The 16,460-nt window shown below is 42.0% G+C and overlaps 1 protein-coding gene across 6 annotated transcripts in view; it reads right to left on the reverse strand.

The window, feature by feature from the left end:
• The window catches only part of LOC147035510 (helicase senataxin-like), a 442,380-nt gene that overhangs the window by 204,972 nt on the left and 220,948 nt on the right, over positions 1 to 16,460 (reverse strand). For all 6 annotated transcript variants that reach the window (XR_015062693.1, XM_085899538.1, XM_085899543.1 and 3 more), the window contains 3 exons: positions 6,718 to 6,873; positions 4,903 to 5,077; positions 835 to 933 (listed from right to left, as the gene is read on the reverse strand). Coding sequence is in view for 5 of the 6 variants with exons in the window: in XM_085899538.1 (XP_085755664.1) it covers positions 835 to 933; positions 4,903 to 5,077; positions 6,718 to 6,873 (430 nt within the window). In the remaining variant the exon portion in view is untranslated. The remainder of the gene's footprint in view (positions 1 to 834; positions 934 to 4,902; positions 5,078 to 6,717; positions 6,874 to 16,460) is intronic.

Consider the following 16,460-nt stretch of genomic DNA (forward strand, 5'->3'; position numbering starts at 1 on the left):
CACTTTTGTGTATGTAACAAGCAGATGACCACCGGAATGATTGAAGTTAAGGAGAGATGAAATCTTGTGCACCCCATGTCCTCTTGTCAACCCCCATGCAGTATCTGTCTTGTTCACCCCACGTGTCCTCCACTGAACCTCATTCTATCCCACATTCCTTGTTTCTCCAAGTCTCCCTCTATTTCTATCACAACTTTGCTGTTGGTGCCCCCGCTGCCCCACCCCACTCCCTTTCTACTTTTCTATTGCGTCCTGATCCATTCTATGTTCTCACTCTTCCACGAGCCTCGACTTTGTATACAAAAGAACAACAAAAAAAATGTCATTTGCTGATGTCTGCTAGCAATCTCACATTCAAGAACTCATGTAAGCATGACCACCTATGCATCACGTGTGACACTGGTGTCTCCAATGTTGGCATTCAAGGATGCAGTGCACTTTGGAACCAACTGATAGCAAGTTCCAGCAAACCACACAATCTCACACGCATATATAGGCGAAGCGACACTTGCATTCTCCGCACTCTCTCTACGACTGTGAACTTGGCTGGAACATACATACTCAACGTGAGCACACCCACCAACTGACTCAAAATACACTTGACAAATTGGAGGAGAGGTGGTGGGGGTGGGGGAAGGGGGGAGTGGGGTTGGAGGAATATCAAATGCAACAAAAACAGATGGCCCACTCAACCTAATCTAAAGCCTTTCATCTCAATTTTATTAGCCTCTAGTTACCTATCCAAGACATCAGGCAAAGAACTGTGATGATTTCACCACCAACTCCCACCCTTCCCCACTTCATGATGAAAACAAAGCAAAAAAAACAACTTACTCCTGTGCTCGATCAACGACTGCAGACTAAACAGTGCAACTTTTTTGCTGATGGACTTGTGAGTTCCCAAGCGTACGATGTTGATGTCGCCACAATTTCCTGAGTCACAAGATGAGAAGAGAAAGTTAAATTTAAGGACAGTTCACAGACTGGGATTATCAAGATTACATGAAAGATTGAAAATGAGTTAAATGTTATATCTAGACACGGCATTATTGCAAGATTATTTTCTTATCACACCACCAAAAAAAACCCAATTCCACCGAGGACACATTATATTACCACTCCTCCCCCTCCCATCCCACCCCAAACCACCAGAACACACAGTATTTGGTCTTCAACCCAGCTAGGTGTGAAATTAACAAACCATCATGCAAAGTTGAGTAAAACACTTTGAATCGTTTTCCACAACTAGTTGGCACAAGTGAGGAGTTCCAATGATTACCTGAGTGTCCCAAACTGATCAAGATGGTACGAGCTCTGCCAGGCGGGCAAGTGTTCAGAAGCTAAATCAGCCTAGGTAGTTTGAATGTGAGATTAATGGGGGTAAGGATTCAAAGTGGTGGAGATGAGGAAGAGGAGGAGGTTGGAAGTGTTGTGTGTGCAGGAAACCAGATGGAAAGGCGACGGGGAGAGTAGGTTGGTAGGAGGATACAAGCTGTTGCACACGGGTGGGGATGGAAGGAGTAATGGGGTGGGAAGAATAGTATCGGAAGAGATCAGTAAGTGGCTGGTCAGAGTGGAAAGATGGGAGGGACGGATAGTTATGGTTGCTTGGTTGATTGCATGGTTGCTGGTACAAAGGCAAATTGTACGTGTTATGTCGGAATATGGGCCACAAACGGGAAAGACTGGGATGACAAACAGGGAAATAGGTTTGAGTATCTGGGATGAACAGTGACTGGGGATGGTAAGTCTGAGGCAGAGGTTTGGAGGAGGATTAAGGTGGGTGTGAATGCATGGTGGTGGGTGGAGGGAGTAATGGCAGACAGAAAGATATCAAGAAAATTGAAAGAGAAGGTTCTAATGTTGTGCAACACCGGCCTACCTTCATGGTCTGGAGACGGTGGAACCAAAATAGAGACAACAGAGGCTGCAGTTTTGTGAGAACTGGGTCAGAAGGATTACAGGAGTGAAGAGGGTGGATAGGAGGAGGATGAATGAACTGAGGGAGGAGATTGGTGTGCAGATGAGCTAGACGGGGAGATTGGTGAAATGCCGGCTGAGATGGGCTGAGTACTTGGTGTGGATGGGGGAAGAGAGAATGGCAAAAAGGGTACATAGGTTGAGCAAGGTAGGAGGAAAAGAGATAGGAGGATTGTATGAGGAGGGATATCAGAAAGGTAGGGGTGGTTGGAGAGTGGAGAGAGTTGGCCGAGGACAGAGGGAGGTGTAGTATCATGGTCAAGGCAGGGCAGAACCTTGGTGCCATTGGATCACTCCTTATAAAAGGGAAGAGGAAGAGGAGGGGAAAAAAGAAGTTGGCCCGTTGGTCCAAATTTTCATTTGTCTTCACAGCCTTGTAGCATACCTGCCTGCTGTACTACTTGAGCATTAGCTTGCCTTTCACCAAGCCCAGATGTGCTTGGGTCAGGGTGGGGATAATACATTCGTGTTATTATTGCTAAATGATGATACTATTATTCTTGTTAATATTATGATGACTATTAATTAATACGTGCTTTGTGACAATGTTATCATTGTTTTTGTTATTACCCTCGCCGAAGTAGAGGGTACTGCGCTTGAGTCCTTTTGTCTCTCTGTTTGTTTGTGTTTGTTTGTCCACACAGAATTTTCGCGTTTTTCTCCGCAACCGCTTGTCAGATTGAGATTAAATTTCCACCACAGGAGCGACTGACTACTCATGTAGAATGTTTTAATCATAATTATGACATAGGTCAAATGGTGTGGCAGCCATGCTGGAAAAACGGAAAAACTTTGGACCTCTGTATCTCTGAAAACACACCAAGGAAAAAAAAATTGAAACTTGGCACCTGGCAAATACCCCTCATGGGGAATAAGTGTGTTTTGTGACATCATAGTTGTCTTAATTATGACGTCATAATTGCATGTAGAACACTACATGTAATCAGTGTGAAAATTTTTGAAGGTCATCTAGGGATAAAATGGTCCATAGAAAAAAATGTGATGATATCATTGGTCATGTGATTTGGCAGCCATATTGTTAAAAAAAAAACCTTCAAAAATTTCTCTGTAGTGGTTGAACAGATTGAGGCGAAACTTTACAGGTATGACCACCTATCCATGAGGAACAAAAGGTTCACACATCTGAGGTCATAGGTCACATGGTTTGGCAGCCATATTGGATTGAAGAAAAATATTAAATTGTCATGGTCAGGGTGAGGTGTCTGATCAAAGCGGGGTTGCATGAAAGCGGGACGTCTTGGTACTCGGTCATCACTGCCAGCAGTTATAAAATGGCAGTTCTGATCATGTCTCTGATTAATTACATAACACACCAGTACACAAACACCATACAAAAGTAGTCCTGGTGAGGGTCTGCAATCTGTGATTGCTCTTTTTCTTGTTTAATTTGTAATTAGAATGCCATGCTGTGGATAGATGTATTGAGCTGCTCTAGACAACTTAAAATGGCGTGCATTTAAAAAAATGGGAATTCTTAGATTTTTGTGGTTAATTAGCCGAATCAACCCAGGAGGTCTACTCACATATGTTGTGCTATTTTCAACTACCTACCCATGTGTGTGCCTCATTCTTTCTCTACAGACTGTGTTCCTCCACTCTTGTTTCTACTTTAAATTTCGTCTTTACACCTACTTTTATTCTCACTTATCCTTATGATTGATAAACAATAAACAAAATCCCACTTAACCCGACAATATTCATCATTCACAATTACCCTGTGTGAATAGCACAAAGCAGGGGAGAGCAATTGGTTCACTCTCTGTGTCTGTCAGTCTCTGATCAAGGAATAAAAAATTGAATTTCATATTTTGAACACTAGAACATGAATCAGCATGTTTGCATTTTCAAAAACCTGCAGCTTATGAGTACTTTCTCTCAGATTTTAGCATAGTGTATGGCGTTTCTCCCCGAGCGCGTATCGACACAGCACGGCAAAGCAATTGCTTCAGTCTCTCTGCAAGTCCAAAAAAAATTAAAATCATTCCAAACAGGAAACTTAGTTTTTAGGGATGTTATAAAGTACATACACAACAGGCATGAATAACTAATTCAATGTGTCAAATAAGGCGGTGTAAAAGAGGATGCATCAATGGTGAGAAACTTCCAATTCAATGGGGTTTTTTCTACAACAGTTAAAACATATTTCAAATGAATTGTATATATAGAACACAAATCAACTTGTTTGTACTTCTAAAAACCTTCAGTTTTGCAGTACTTTAGCAAAATTGTATGCCATCTTGACCAATCAAATTTATCGCTCATGCTCTAAGGGAAGCTAATATCGATATTCAGACAAAATGGCGGAGGAACAGTGAGATTCAGATGGCGGCACCTAGCAATGCAATACATGCCTGAGCAAGCTTCGCCCCAAAATTATGTCTGTTTAGTGCATCTTTTCCCCAAAGATCGTTCCAAAATTGTCAGTTTCTCCAAGAAGAGTTGGCAGAAGGTTCAGTTCTGGACTGTTCTGGTTGACCCACCAGCTTTGTTTGGTTACAGTCTTGCCTGTTATTCAAAATTCACGAACAAATCCAACAGAGATCATGCTCGGAAACACAAAGTAAGAGTTGAGAAGACCCCATCCATGTCCTTTTTCTCAAGACAGCGTTAGGTAAGGTGCTCTATGAACCTTCCAGTTCCCATATCTACTTGCATTCCACACAATTTCATTTCATCAGTCATTTTACGTTTATTGTGCGTTTACCTATTTTACTGCCAACTCACCATCGGAAATTTGTCGACAATTCTATGTCCTCTCCACATTCTTGTACATGCCCCTCATTCTCCAACCCAGGTTATTTTTAGCTATTCATCTCACTCTGTCCCTCATGCTACTTAAAAACTCTGAAGCAAATGTTACATCACACACTTAGGTGGTATTCCTGTGCTTCAACAGCATACCCTTGGGATTTTTGACATCCTTGACGTGGTCTTTAAATGTCACAATGATCTTCAATAGGAGGTCATCCAAAGCTGTGTGGGATGGGGCGCAAATGAGCACACGCCGCAATAACGTTTCATCCCTTCTATCAGATACTCCTGGTCTCCATGTACTTCCTTCCAATGCACCACTCACCTATGAAGTCAAAATGCAGATACACGGAATAAAAAGGGTTACAAGTCCACAGAAGACTGAGCACAAATATCTCAAAAGCAAGTCAAAATAGGAAATTTCTGTCAAAGAACAAAACAGTTGTGCTACAACTTTAGAGCACTGATAAACAAAATGAACAACTAATTCATCAGAATAAGATACTAATGTAGGAGAGTGATTAGTGGTTACTCTGTTCCTTTTATTCAAGATAATTGTAAAATAATGAGTCACTGAAAGTTTGTGGAGTGGTAGTGATGAAAAAAGAAAGAAAAAAAAGATCTTGCAACTCCTTTGGGAAGTGACATCATTGCTGTGCAAAGCATGCTGGGTATTTCCTACAAGGTTGTGAGCAACGTGGTACTGTCGAAACAGCATTGTTCAATTAATTCCATTAATAATAATGTCAAACCAGCTAAAATTGGAAGACTTGCTGAACGCTGATACATTTCTCACGGACGAGTGTGTTCGAGTATTTTTAAAAGCTGCAAAAGTGTTGTGAATCAATGATTTTTGATGATCATACCCAAGTGCCAACGAGTGCTGCGATTCCCACAAACATTACCCAAGCGGAACAGTTCATTATGAACAGTCGCCCTTCACCAGCACCATGTTGCGGCAAGACTGTGCATCAATAATCAAAAGTGCAGAAATCATTAATTCACACCTGGAATGCAATAAAAGCAAGCACCCGGTGGCTTGTAATAAATAAACAACAGTGGCAACGCCGGGCACCCCTGCTAGTTTAGAATAATCCTCGTTTGATTAGAAGGCAGCCGAAACATAACCATTCCCCAATGAGCCAGATTTGATTTGCACCTCTTCAGACCACTCAGAAAGCATCTGGGTGGCATCAACTTTCAAAGTGACGAGATGAACTGGCTGTGTACTTGCTAAAGATTTATATGCTTGCACAACGAGGTGGAAGCAGACCGATGGGATAGATGCATAGTCAGAGAATCCCTTAGACAAAAATAAACTCCGTGTTTCACCAACTTCACTTCACTTTCCAATTTCATCAAATAACTGGAATGGCACCCGGTAGAGCACATACCTCTGCCATGTAATGCCTGATCAACGACAACATATCTGGCCCAATGCATTTTTGAAATATCATGCTACACAATACTATATTGTTTTTGGCCCTATCTCTCAATGGTGAAGAATCACTTAAAAAAATTAACAGATCTGGATCCGGATTTGGATCTTCACCAAAATTGAATCATTTCTTCCTTGTCGCAACCCAACATGTCCAAGTTTTGTACGAATCCGTCCACAACTTTTTGAAATATTGTGCTATATATCGTTTTTGGCCCAATCTCTCAATGGTGAAGAAGTACTTCAAAAATTCTAGTAGCCGGATCTAGATACGGATCTTCACCAAAATCTAATCACTTCGCCCTTGTCACACACCGAACCTGTCCACATAATTTCATCCGGATCCGTCCACAACTTTTTGAGATATCCTGCACACAGACAAATAGACAAACAAACAGACAAATAAAAAAAACAGACAGAAAGGGGGTGAAAACAACCTCCTTCACCTTCGGTTAATGTTAACCTGGTGTGTAGTGCAGAGGTTTACAATACCACAAAGGTTGGAGCAAAATAGGAATGAACCCTACATCAGTCAGAAGTGTTCGTACGAGGCCGATGATCATTCTCGACTTCCCGGTACCCGGTGGACCTTGCAACATAAAGACTTTGGGGACACGAGGCTGTGGGATGATCATGGTGACGGCAGAAACGATAGCTCGGCTCTGACTCTCGTTGTACTGCTCCTGAGGAAGGTACAATAACACAAAGTCTCGAGAGTAGGGTTTCGCAACCGATCCAACCCTCATTTCATTTCATACCGAGTTGAGAAATGTTAATGGGAGATCTAAAGGAGACATTCCACCAAAAAGTATTGATTGCAACTTCAACTTGTACTCTGATCATGTTGTTTAAACTTTTGTTTGACTCAATTATAAAACAACACAGTTACCATGTTCAATTTTTCTTTGTTGCATAAACTGAAAAATGCTCTTTTAAAGTTTAGAATTGTACCATAGTGCCTTGTTAGCTTTACTTGGATCAGTCAAGAATGAGATATTCAACATCAACGACCAATATTTTGGATTGCACAATCGACTCGCCACAGGGTGGACTTGTTGAGCTCAGTAGAACATTTTTCAGTTGTGCGTACATTTTCTTTTGCAATGCAATAGTTTTCAATTGTAATACAACAATCTATTGCACCACCCTTACTAAAACGTTACACCTTTTTGCCACAACTTTAATGGACCAGTTGTCTTCCACATTTCAGTGGTTTCATAAGTCATGTAATCAAGCAAAATTTCACAGTCAATCTTGGACCCACAAAGGAAAGACCCGACTGGGCAGAACTTTAACTTGGTGTTTAAATGTGTATTCTTGTTCATACAATAATGGTACAATAATGCTGTAACCGAACCTAGTTCCCAAACTCAGTGAGTTGCACTTCCAAGCCGAGTCAGAGTCAATCGAGGTTTGACTGTCAATTTGGAAATTTCCCTGTCACACAAAATGAAGGAATTGCACTACTTTGCAAGTGTGTGCGGTAGGAATACAGTCACTCGTTTTTAAGGAGCTCATGCACCATCGCGCTCGTTATTTTTATTTCTTGCAGCCTTATTGATTGTGCACCTGGGAACGTATTCGTGTAGCTGTGTTCCTGTGTTTAGTAAAATCTGTTAAAATCAGGTGTATTGGTCACATTCATGAAAAGCTAGTGAAAATTGGTACAAAATACCCCTTTTTCTACTTCCGCTACACATGAGCAGCCAGCTATTTATATTGTGGGTACTATTGATTTACAAACTAATTTTCCTTTGGAGGTCAAGAATGCGCATGGCTACGCATGCTGAAGTACAATGGTGAAGCGGTGACTTAAAAATAGCAGACGGAAGGATGGTCGGTGCACGATGACAATACCCAATTTGGAATTTAAATTCCAGATAAGCTAATAATAAATGTCAGTGTGTCTCCTCCATAACTCTAAAACTATGAAACCCAGCGGCCTGAAACTTTGCATGCTGCATCAGAGTACACTAGTCCTCTCTATGTGGGGATGGCATGGAAAAAAATGGCTGCCCCATCTGCTCCATACAAAACTAAAGTTGGAGTATCTTCTCTAAAAAGTCACAGGCTACACATGAGAACCGACTTGGTCTGTTCAGCTGATTGCCGAGGCAGATTTGACTTTTCAGCTCTCCAGACCATGGCTAGAGCAAAAAAAAAAAAAAAAAAAAGATTTGTCAACCCTGGGAATTCATCTCCTCAATAATAATAATAATAATAATAATAATAATAATAATAATCTGAGGGTCAGCCAATAAATAACCTAAAATATTTTTCACAAATTGTTTATCGCATGCACATGTGGAACAACTGTGTTATTTCTCAACATAATCGCCATTGCGTTCAATGCATTTTCCAGTGCTTTACAAAGGCCAGGATTCCTCAAGAAAAAAGAAAATCTTTTGGCTGTTTATGTAGGCATTCGTGTACTGCCTTTTGGACCTCTTCGTCGGATCGAAAAGTGGTTCCATCAAGCGCCTCTTTAAGTGGCCCAAAGATGTGGTAATCCGAAGGGGCAAGGTCTGGTGAGTAGGGTAGATGAAGAAGACACTAAAAATGCATGTCCTCGATTGTTGCAGGTGTAGTGCGGGCAATATGGGGCCGAGCATTGTCATGCTGCAGCAAAACACCAGTAGTGAGTAGTCCACGACGTTTTGATCTGATTGCTGGTTTCAGATTATTTTTAAGGAGATGGCAGTATGATGCACTGGTGACTACATGTGGGCCTCGGCTATCCCAGAACAGCATCAGCAACACTTTTCCAGCGGACGGCTGTGTGCAGAATTTTTGGGGCTTTGGTGAAGTTGAATGGCAGCACTCTTTGCTTGCCCTCTTCGTTTCTGACTGAAAGTAGTGGACCCAACTTTCATCCTTGATCACTATGCACTGTAAGAAAGCGTCGCCTTCTGTTTCGTAATGTGGCACTTCACATGCGTCCACTCGCCGTTCTTTCAGTTCGGGTGTTAGTTGTGTAGGCACCCACCTTGCAGCACCCCAGCACCATTGTGAATGATATGGTGTGCTGAACCATGGCTAATGTTCAATTCGGAAACCACTTCATCCAGCGTAATGCGACGGTTTTCCCTTAGCACGCACTGAACTCCTATAACCATTTCTGGTGTGTTGGCTGTGTGAGGCCAGTCCGAGCGAGCGTCTGCCAAACTGTACACTCCACTTTTAAACTTCCTGTCCCAGTTGTACACTTGCTGTAGCAATAAACATGCGTCACCATATTGCATCTTCATTCTGCGATGGATTTAAATGGGATTCACACCCTCACTTCCCAAGAAACGGATGACAGAACGTTGCGCCTCCCTGGTGCATGCTTCTAAGGGAGCCGCCATCTTGGAACTGCTCTACTGATGTCATTACACTCAATGATGCCAGATCTAAAACAGGCAAAACATGACTCTTACCCATAGATATAACATGTCATGTACAACTACACACATTACATTCTCAAATTTATATTGCCATTTTAAGGTTACTTACACTGAACAACAAAAATTTTTTACTGGAGATGTGTAAAGTGATTTAGACTAATTTGGGTACGCTGATTTCAAAAATCATAACCGTTTTGCTGTATCACGTCAGGATTTTCAGTAACAGAAATATTCCCATTGCCTAGAAGTCAGGATTTCAATGAAATTTACAAAAATTCATTTATTCATTTATTTCATCATGAATGCTTCAAAATTATAGAAATTACAGAAAAACTCCACTAGAATGTAATTAAAAATGCTTTAGGCATTTGGCTTTGCGTTTGTGCTGCTCTGTGTCAGTTTCACGATGCAGGAACCAGCAGAAATCGCCCATCATGTTCGGGTTGTGCCGCCCTTGGTAACGCGACTCCATGAGTGAAATCTCTTGGTGGAATCGCTCGCCGTGCTCGTCCGAGACTGCTCCCAAGTTGTCAGGGAAGAAGTTCAGGTGCTGGTGGAGGAAATGGATTTTCAGGGACATCCTGGAGCCAAGTTTCCTGAAGGACTCCAGCAGCTGCTGCACTATTTCTTCATAGTTGTCCGTGCGCTCGTTCCCCAAGAAGTTGTCCGTCACAGCTTTGAAGCTCCTCTACGCTGCCAGCTCTTTGGGGTTTAGAGTTGTCGGAAAAGTTTCGTCCTTCATAATCTGTCGGATTTGCGGTCCAACAAAGACACCAGCCTTGATCTTGGCCTCCGACAAGGTGTTGCCAAACTTTTCCTTGAGGTATAAAAACCCACGCCCATTCAGATCCATTGCCCGTACAAAACTTTTCATCAAGCCGAGCTTTATGTGGAGTGGTGGAAGGAAAACCTTGGCTGAGTCGACAAGGGTGACATGCTTCACGTTGTGTCGACCAGGTACATGCTCTTTTCGCTCTTCCCAATCTTTCTTCGTCCAGTGATTCTTGTCGTCTCTGCTATCCCAGAGACAAAGGAAGCACATGTATTTCGTGTAGCCTGACTGCAGCCCTAACAACAGCGCCACCACTTTCAAGTCTCCGCAGATGTGCCAGTTGAAGTCATTGTACTTGATGGAATCAAGCAGCTGCCGCATAGTCTCATAGGTCTCTGTCATGCCGAACGCGTGAGCCAGTGGGACTGATGGTTTCTCGTTGCCATTGTGGAGCAAAACAGCCTTCAAGCTGTTCTTCCCCGAGTCGATGAAGAGGCGCCAGTCTGCAGGATCGTGATCACACCCAAGTTCTTTCAACAGACCGTTGATGTCACTGCAGAATGTCATCGTGTCTTCCATCTCAAAGAACTCAGCCATGTCTCTGTGACGTGCTCTGAACAAGGATATCTTGGTGTTAGGTTCAAGTAGATTCCACTGCTGCAGCCTTGATCCAAGCAGCTCTGCCTTCGCCTTTGACAGCGAGAGATCTCTTACAAGATCATTTAAGTCTCCCTGGTTCAGAAGGTGTGATTCATGAGTGTTGGGTTCAAAAGGTTCATCATCACCATCCTCTTCACCACTGCTTACAGCTATGTTCTGATCAGCTGGAGGTGTTGGAACGGGGTTCTCGTCATCATGAGGCACAGGTTTACGAGCAGAGACGCAGTCAGCGTACTTGATGTGACCTTTATTCTTCTTGTTGAAGCCGGCGATGCTTGTGCAGCAGAAATAACAATCATCATGATGATTCTGCGGCTCACGCCATATCATGGGCACCGCAAATGGCATGCTCGCGCGCTTGCCCACCAACCACTGAGTCAAGGTTGTGTGACAGCTTGTGCAGCAGATGTGTGGTGCCCAGCTCTGTTCTTGGTCCCCCACCTTACACCCGAAGTAGTGAAAGTAGGCGGCCTTCATTTTCACTGCTGTAGATATACTTCGCTGTTGATCTTTTTTGGTATACCGACCACAGACATAACAGAAGTTGTCAGGATGATTGGTACAGGAACGCCTACTCATCTTTATCTGAAAGAAAGAAATATAACACAAGTTAACAACAATTGTACGAAATAGACATGTTAAAGACATATGTAAATTTCATTGAAATCCTGACTTCTAAGCAATGGGAATATTTCTGTTCCTGAAAATCCTGATGTGATACAGCAAAACGGTTATGATTTTTGAAATCAGCGTACCCAAATTAGTCTTAATCACTTTACACATCTCCAGTAAAAAAAAAATTTTGAAATTTGTTGTTCAGTGTTATTGACTGGCCCTCAAAATAATAATAATCTTTTTCAGGCGGCATATTTCCGAGCTGCATCGATAAATGGCAATGATTCTAGTACCATCCCAGATGACAGAATTTTACCTCATACTTCATCCTTTGTGCTTGGTGTTTGCTTAATTATTTGGGTGGCTGGCTTGGGATTCAAGGGTGCTGAGTTCAAATCCCGCTCGGCTGTTGAATTAATACCAGGTGGGGTTGACTGTCATCCTTCCGAGGTCGGCAAAATGAGTACCAGCTTGCTGGGATGATTGAGCCATTCGAGTATCCTGCGTCGGAGTGGCGACCCATCCAGGATTGTGCCCAATAGCCCAGGAGACTGCTTAGGCAGCATCAACACTCTGCACAGAGTATGGTCCCAATGGATTGGATTTGGATCATCTTTTGGTATTGTAACTTTAGTAGCTTGAAAAGATTCCACGAAACGTTCGCAAAACTATTTTCCTTTGTAAAATAATAGGCAGGGATCCGAGTGGTGGGTCAGACTGCATGACTGGTTCATCAGCTTAATGGGGGTGAGGCCACTACACATTTCCCTCAGTGTTCTAGAAATGGACATCAAATAATATCAACAGAAATATCATGCCTTGGGAAATCCCTTGTTTTTCAGTGTTATATTTATGGAAAATAAAATAATAGCGTTGTACCAGTGCTTCACACGGGACCACAAACCCTCCTCCAGTCACAGTATCAAGGTAAAAGCGAACCACGTGATTAAGAACCTTCTCGAGTCATGGTTTATCGGTGGCAGATTCGCTATGTCGGCATACCACATCATACAGAACAGCCTGAACAGGGGATTATCCACTCTAACTCTGAAATGAATAAATATTGAAACTAACATTTAGTGTTCCTTTCATCTTTGTTTTGACACTGCATCGAGTGGAGTGGTTCATGTTCAATTAATCAGAGATAACTGTTTACTTCACTCATTTGCACGTCATCACTAGCTCGCAACAACAACACGGAGCTGTGCATTCTGCAATTGCCGCACGCATGTCTGATATTGAGCCATTCATGCTTTCCTCTGGTGTGTCCAGTGTTGAAACCTACATAAGAGCTTCTCGTATAGACGGGGCAGGTACTTGGGGTACAGAAAATGAAATTCTTACTCGAGCACATTTGCTGAATACCCCAGTGTATGTGTATAAGAGAGAGTATGAATTGGGTAAGGTACTCCCCTCTGCATGTTGATGAATATTTGCCTCATAATGTCATGCAGATGGCTATGTACATCAGGCTTCTTTATGATCACTTTGATGTTGTTCTCTCTATTGTTAATCCACAGTAATTATTTTGAACATTTCTCAGTGCAAATCATTGTGTGCCCTGAGGCTGGATGAAGACATTATTCTTTGAGAAACGAGCAATAAGACAGAGCTGCAAGATACAGTCAGGGTTATGTAAGACTTGCAGGAAGACATGCAGTATTTGACATTGCTGACTAAGATATCTTGGCACTTCTGCTCCAACATTGGGAATCCTCTGAGTACCATACTCTCATTTCTGCTGATATCACTGCCTCCTTTACACCTCATCAATTATTGCTTCAAGCTTCTACAAACACTCCATTGGTTACAACAGTACTTGATTACTCTTGTAGTGTAGCCACATAATGAGACTCCACACATCAGCAGCCTGACTACAATATTAATACCAGTACATAAACATCAACCTCTTACAAACTGCATGCACATCTCTAATAACAGCATTCTATAATTATCTGCATTTGTGAATGGTTAGTCTAACTTAATTTTAAAAGCAAAGTAGGAAAAGACAAATGATGTTGCAAGAACTCCCTGAAATTATGTAGGGGCGCTTCTTATACTTGTGCCGAAATGAAATATAGGAGCTTCTAATACTTTTAGCTAGGCAATAGTCTGGAGGCAGTAATGTAGGGATTGCTATGTGACGGCAATACTGTGAGCTACTCCAAACCAACATCATCCCTATCTTGTTTAAAACCTTTTTAGACTAGTTTGTCATCCCTTGTTTGCTTTTTTTATTTAGCATAATTTTTAATAATTACTTGTACCAAGAGAACTCCAAGGGAGTGCAAGAATAAAAATTGGGTGTTTGAGTTATTTTAAACACCCCTTTTGAAGATAATTGACAGCCTTATTTAATAATCATTTATCAAGGCATCATATTTGGTCAGCACCTGTCAGCCCTATGTCAGCTTGCTGGCATCTTAATTCACCATTATGTTTGACCTACTACACAATGCCTTGACTTGGAACAGGCCACAATGGTTTCTTAACGATAAAGCACTCAAAAATTTGTTTTTTCACTTTCCTCACTCATATCTAATACTTCATCTTCCGACCGACAAAATTGATGGATACATCACAATGCTAATAAACACCCTGAGACGCCAGTGTTCATGACATTATTTCATTTCCACATGTGATACCCTCTAGAATTTCTTCACCTGAGCTGAATTTCAAAATTTAAACTTCTTAATTGACCTCAGCAGCAATTCCGACTGCTAAAATGTTTTTTTTTAACGTGTTAATTTGTCTAATTCAGACATTGTTTGATATTCTGGGGGTCTCAGTGATGTTTGTTATAACCGATCACGAATCACTTGCCAAGCCAGCGCAGTCATCTACAAAATAATAATAATAATAATAATAATAATAATAATACATATCAGTGTATGTGTGTGAGTGTGTGCATGCGTCCTCCATAGCTCCAAAACCACAAAACCTAGTGGCCGGAAACTTTGCAAACATGTTGAAGAAACTCCAAGGGAGTGCATGAATAAAACTGGGTGCTTGGGTAAATTTAAATACCCCTTCTGAAGATAATGTATGGCCTTGTTTAATTATCCTTTATCAAGGCTTCATCCTTGGTCAACCCCTTGGGTCAGCCCGCTCTCCCTCGCTGGGGTCTTAATTCGCCAATTTTTTTTTTTTTTGGCCTGCTCAATGTCTCGACTTGGAACAAACCGCAATGGTTTCTTTCTGATAAAGTGCTCAAATATTTTTTTTCACTTTCCTCACTCATATCACTGAATGCCTGATCTTCATACCTATGAATCGCTGTATACATCGCAATGCTAATAAATGCCTGCAGACGCCAGTGTTCGTGGCTTTATTTAGTTTTGCGCAAATGCAATAACCTCTAGAATCTCTTAACCTGAACTGAATTAAAAAATTTAAACTGCGAAATTGACCTCAGCAGCAGTTTTAACTGCTAAAAAAAGTGTAGCTTGCCAAGCCAGCACGGTCCTATTAAACACTACCTGGAGATGACCAGACGTCCGGAGTGTCAAACAATGTGCAAATTGGACAAATGAACACCTTTTCTTAGCAGTCAGAACTGATGCCAAGTTCAATTCAACAGTATAAATTTAGAAATTTACCTCTGGTTCAGAGATTCTAGAGCTTATTGCATTTCAGCTGTAATGCTTATAAACACCCAGAGTTGCATTCTCACATTATTTGATACAACGGACGTTTCTGGACAATGTTTGTCTCCAGGCGTGTCGGGACAGCATTTGTCTCCGGAGCGTGTCGGGGCAGCGTTTGCCTCCGGGCGTCGGGGCGGCGTTTGTCTCCGGGTGTGTCGGGGCGGCGTTTGTCTTCGGGCGTGTCGGGGCGGCGTTTGTCTCCGGGCGTGTCGGGGCAGCGTTTTTTTCTCCAGGCGGCGTTTATAATATGACCGTTAGAAAATGTATTTCAGACATTATTTTGTTTCTACCTTCACTGTTATTCTCTGCAGAATCAGTTTGATGAGACAGTATGAATCGTAATTAACACTCCACCACCTGTCTGCCTTCCCTTCCTCTCACCTCAAGCTTACCTCCTCCCAAACACTCTCCTCCCTCCATCCCCATAAACTCTGGACCTTTGTAAGCATTACAGCTGAAATGTGATAATCCCGAGAATCTCTTAACCTGAACTTATTGAAACTTATAAAACATAAAACTGCGGAATTGAACTTGGCAGCACTTCCAACCACTTAAAAAAATGTGTTTGTTTGACCAATTCGTATATTTTTTGATACTCCGGTCATATCCGGATGGTGTTTATTATGACCCAACAAGCAGTTCCTTATCAACCAATTCGTTGGAGAGCTGAATAGTGGTGGGCGGAATTGATTCCAACCATGGAATTGAAAGGAATCGCGTGGTGAACCAGAATTGCCATCGATTCCGAGCAATTCTTACTTCATAGAAATAAGTGTTTTTTGGGGGGAAAATTTTTTTCATCCCTGTTGGGCATGTTCTGGTTACACATGGCCTGATAATTTATTAACTGAAAAGGAACACGCCCATGGGGCGTCCCATTTGCAATACATCAGCAAAAGCAAGTCACTTGCAAACTAAACACACCCAAAAGGTATGTTCCATTGAAATGAACAGCAAGGCATTTGTGGTTGGCCGATAAAGCATGCTGATTGCTTTGCTGACGGACAGGTAGGCAATACATTGAGTGATAAAGTTTTGACAATCATCATCATACTGCATTGGCATAAGCCCGTGGTAGCATCCTCAAATTATAGACCACCGGAACCACTGCCGGCCACATTCCACACAACCCATCTTTCTAATGCTGCCATTTTGAATTCAGCGGCATTGCACCCTGACCACTCTCGGAT

Source organism: Eptatretus burgeri, chromosome 1, assembly GCF_056783735.1.
Source record: "Eptatretus burgeri isolate ZD-2024b chromosome 1, Ebu_testis_v1, whole genome shotgun sequence".
Classification (NCBI taxonomy): domain Eukaryota; kingdom Metazoa; phylum Chordata; class Myxini; order Myxiniformes; family Myxinidae; genus Eptatretus; species Eptatretus burgeri.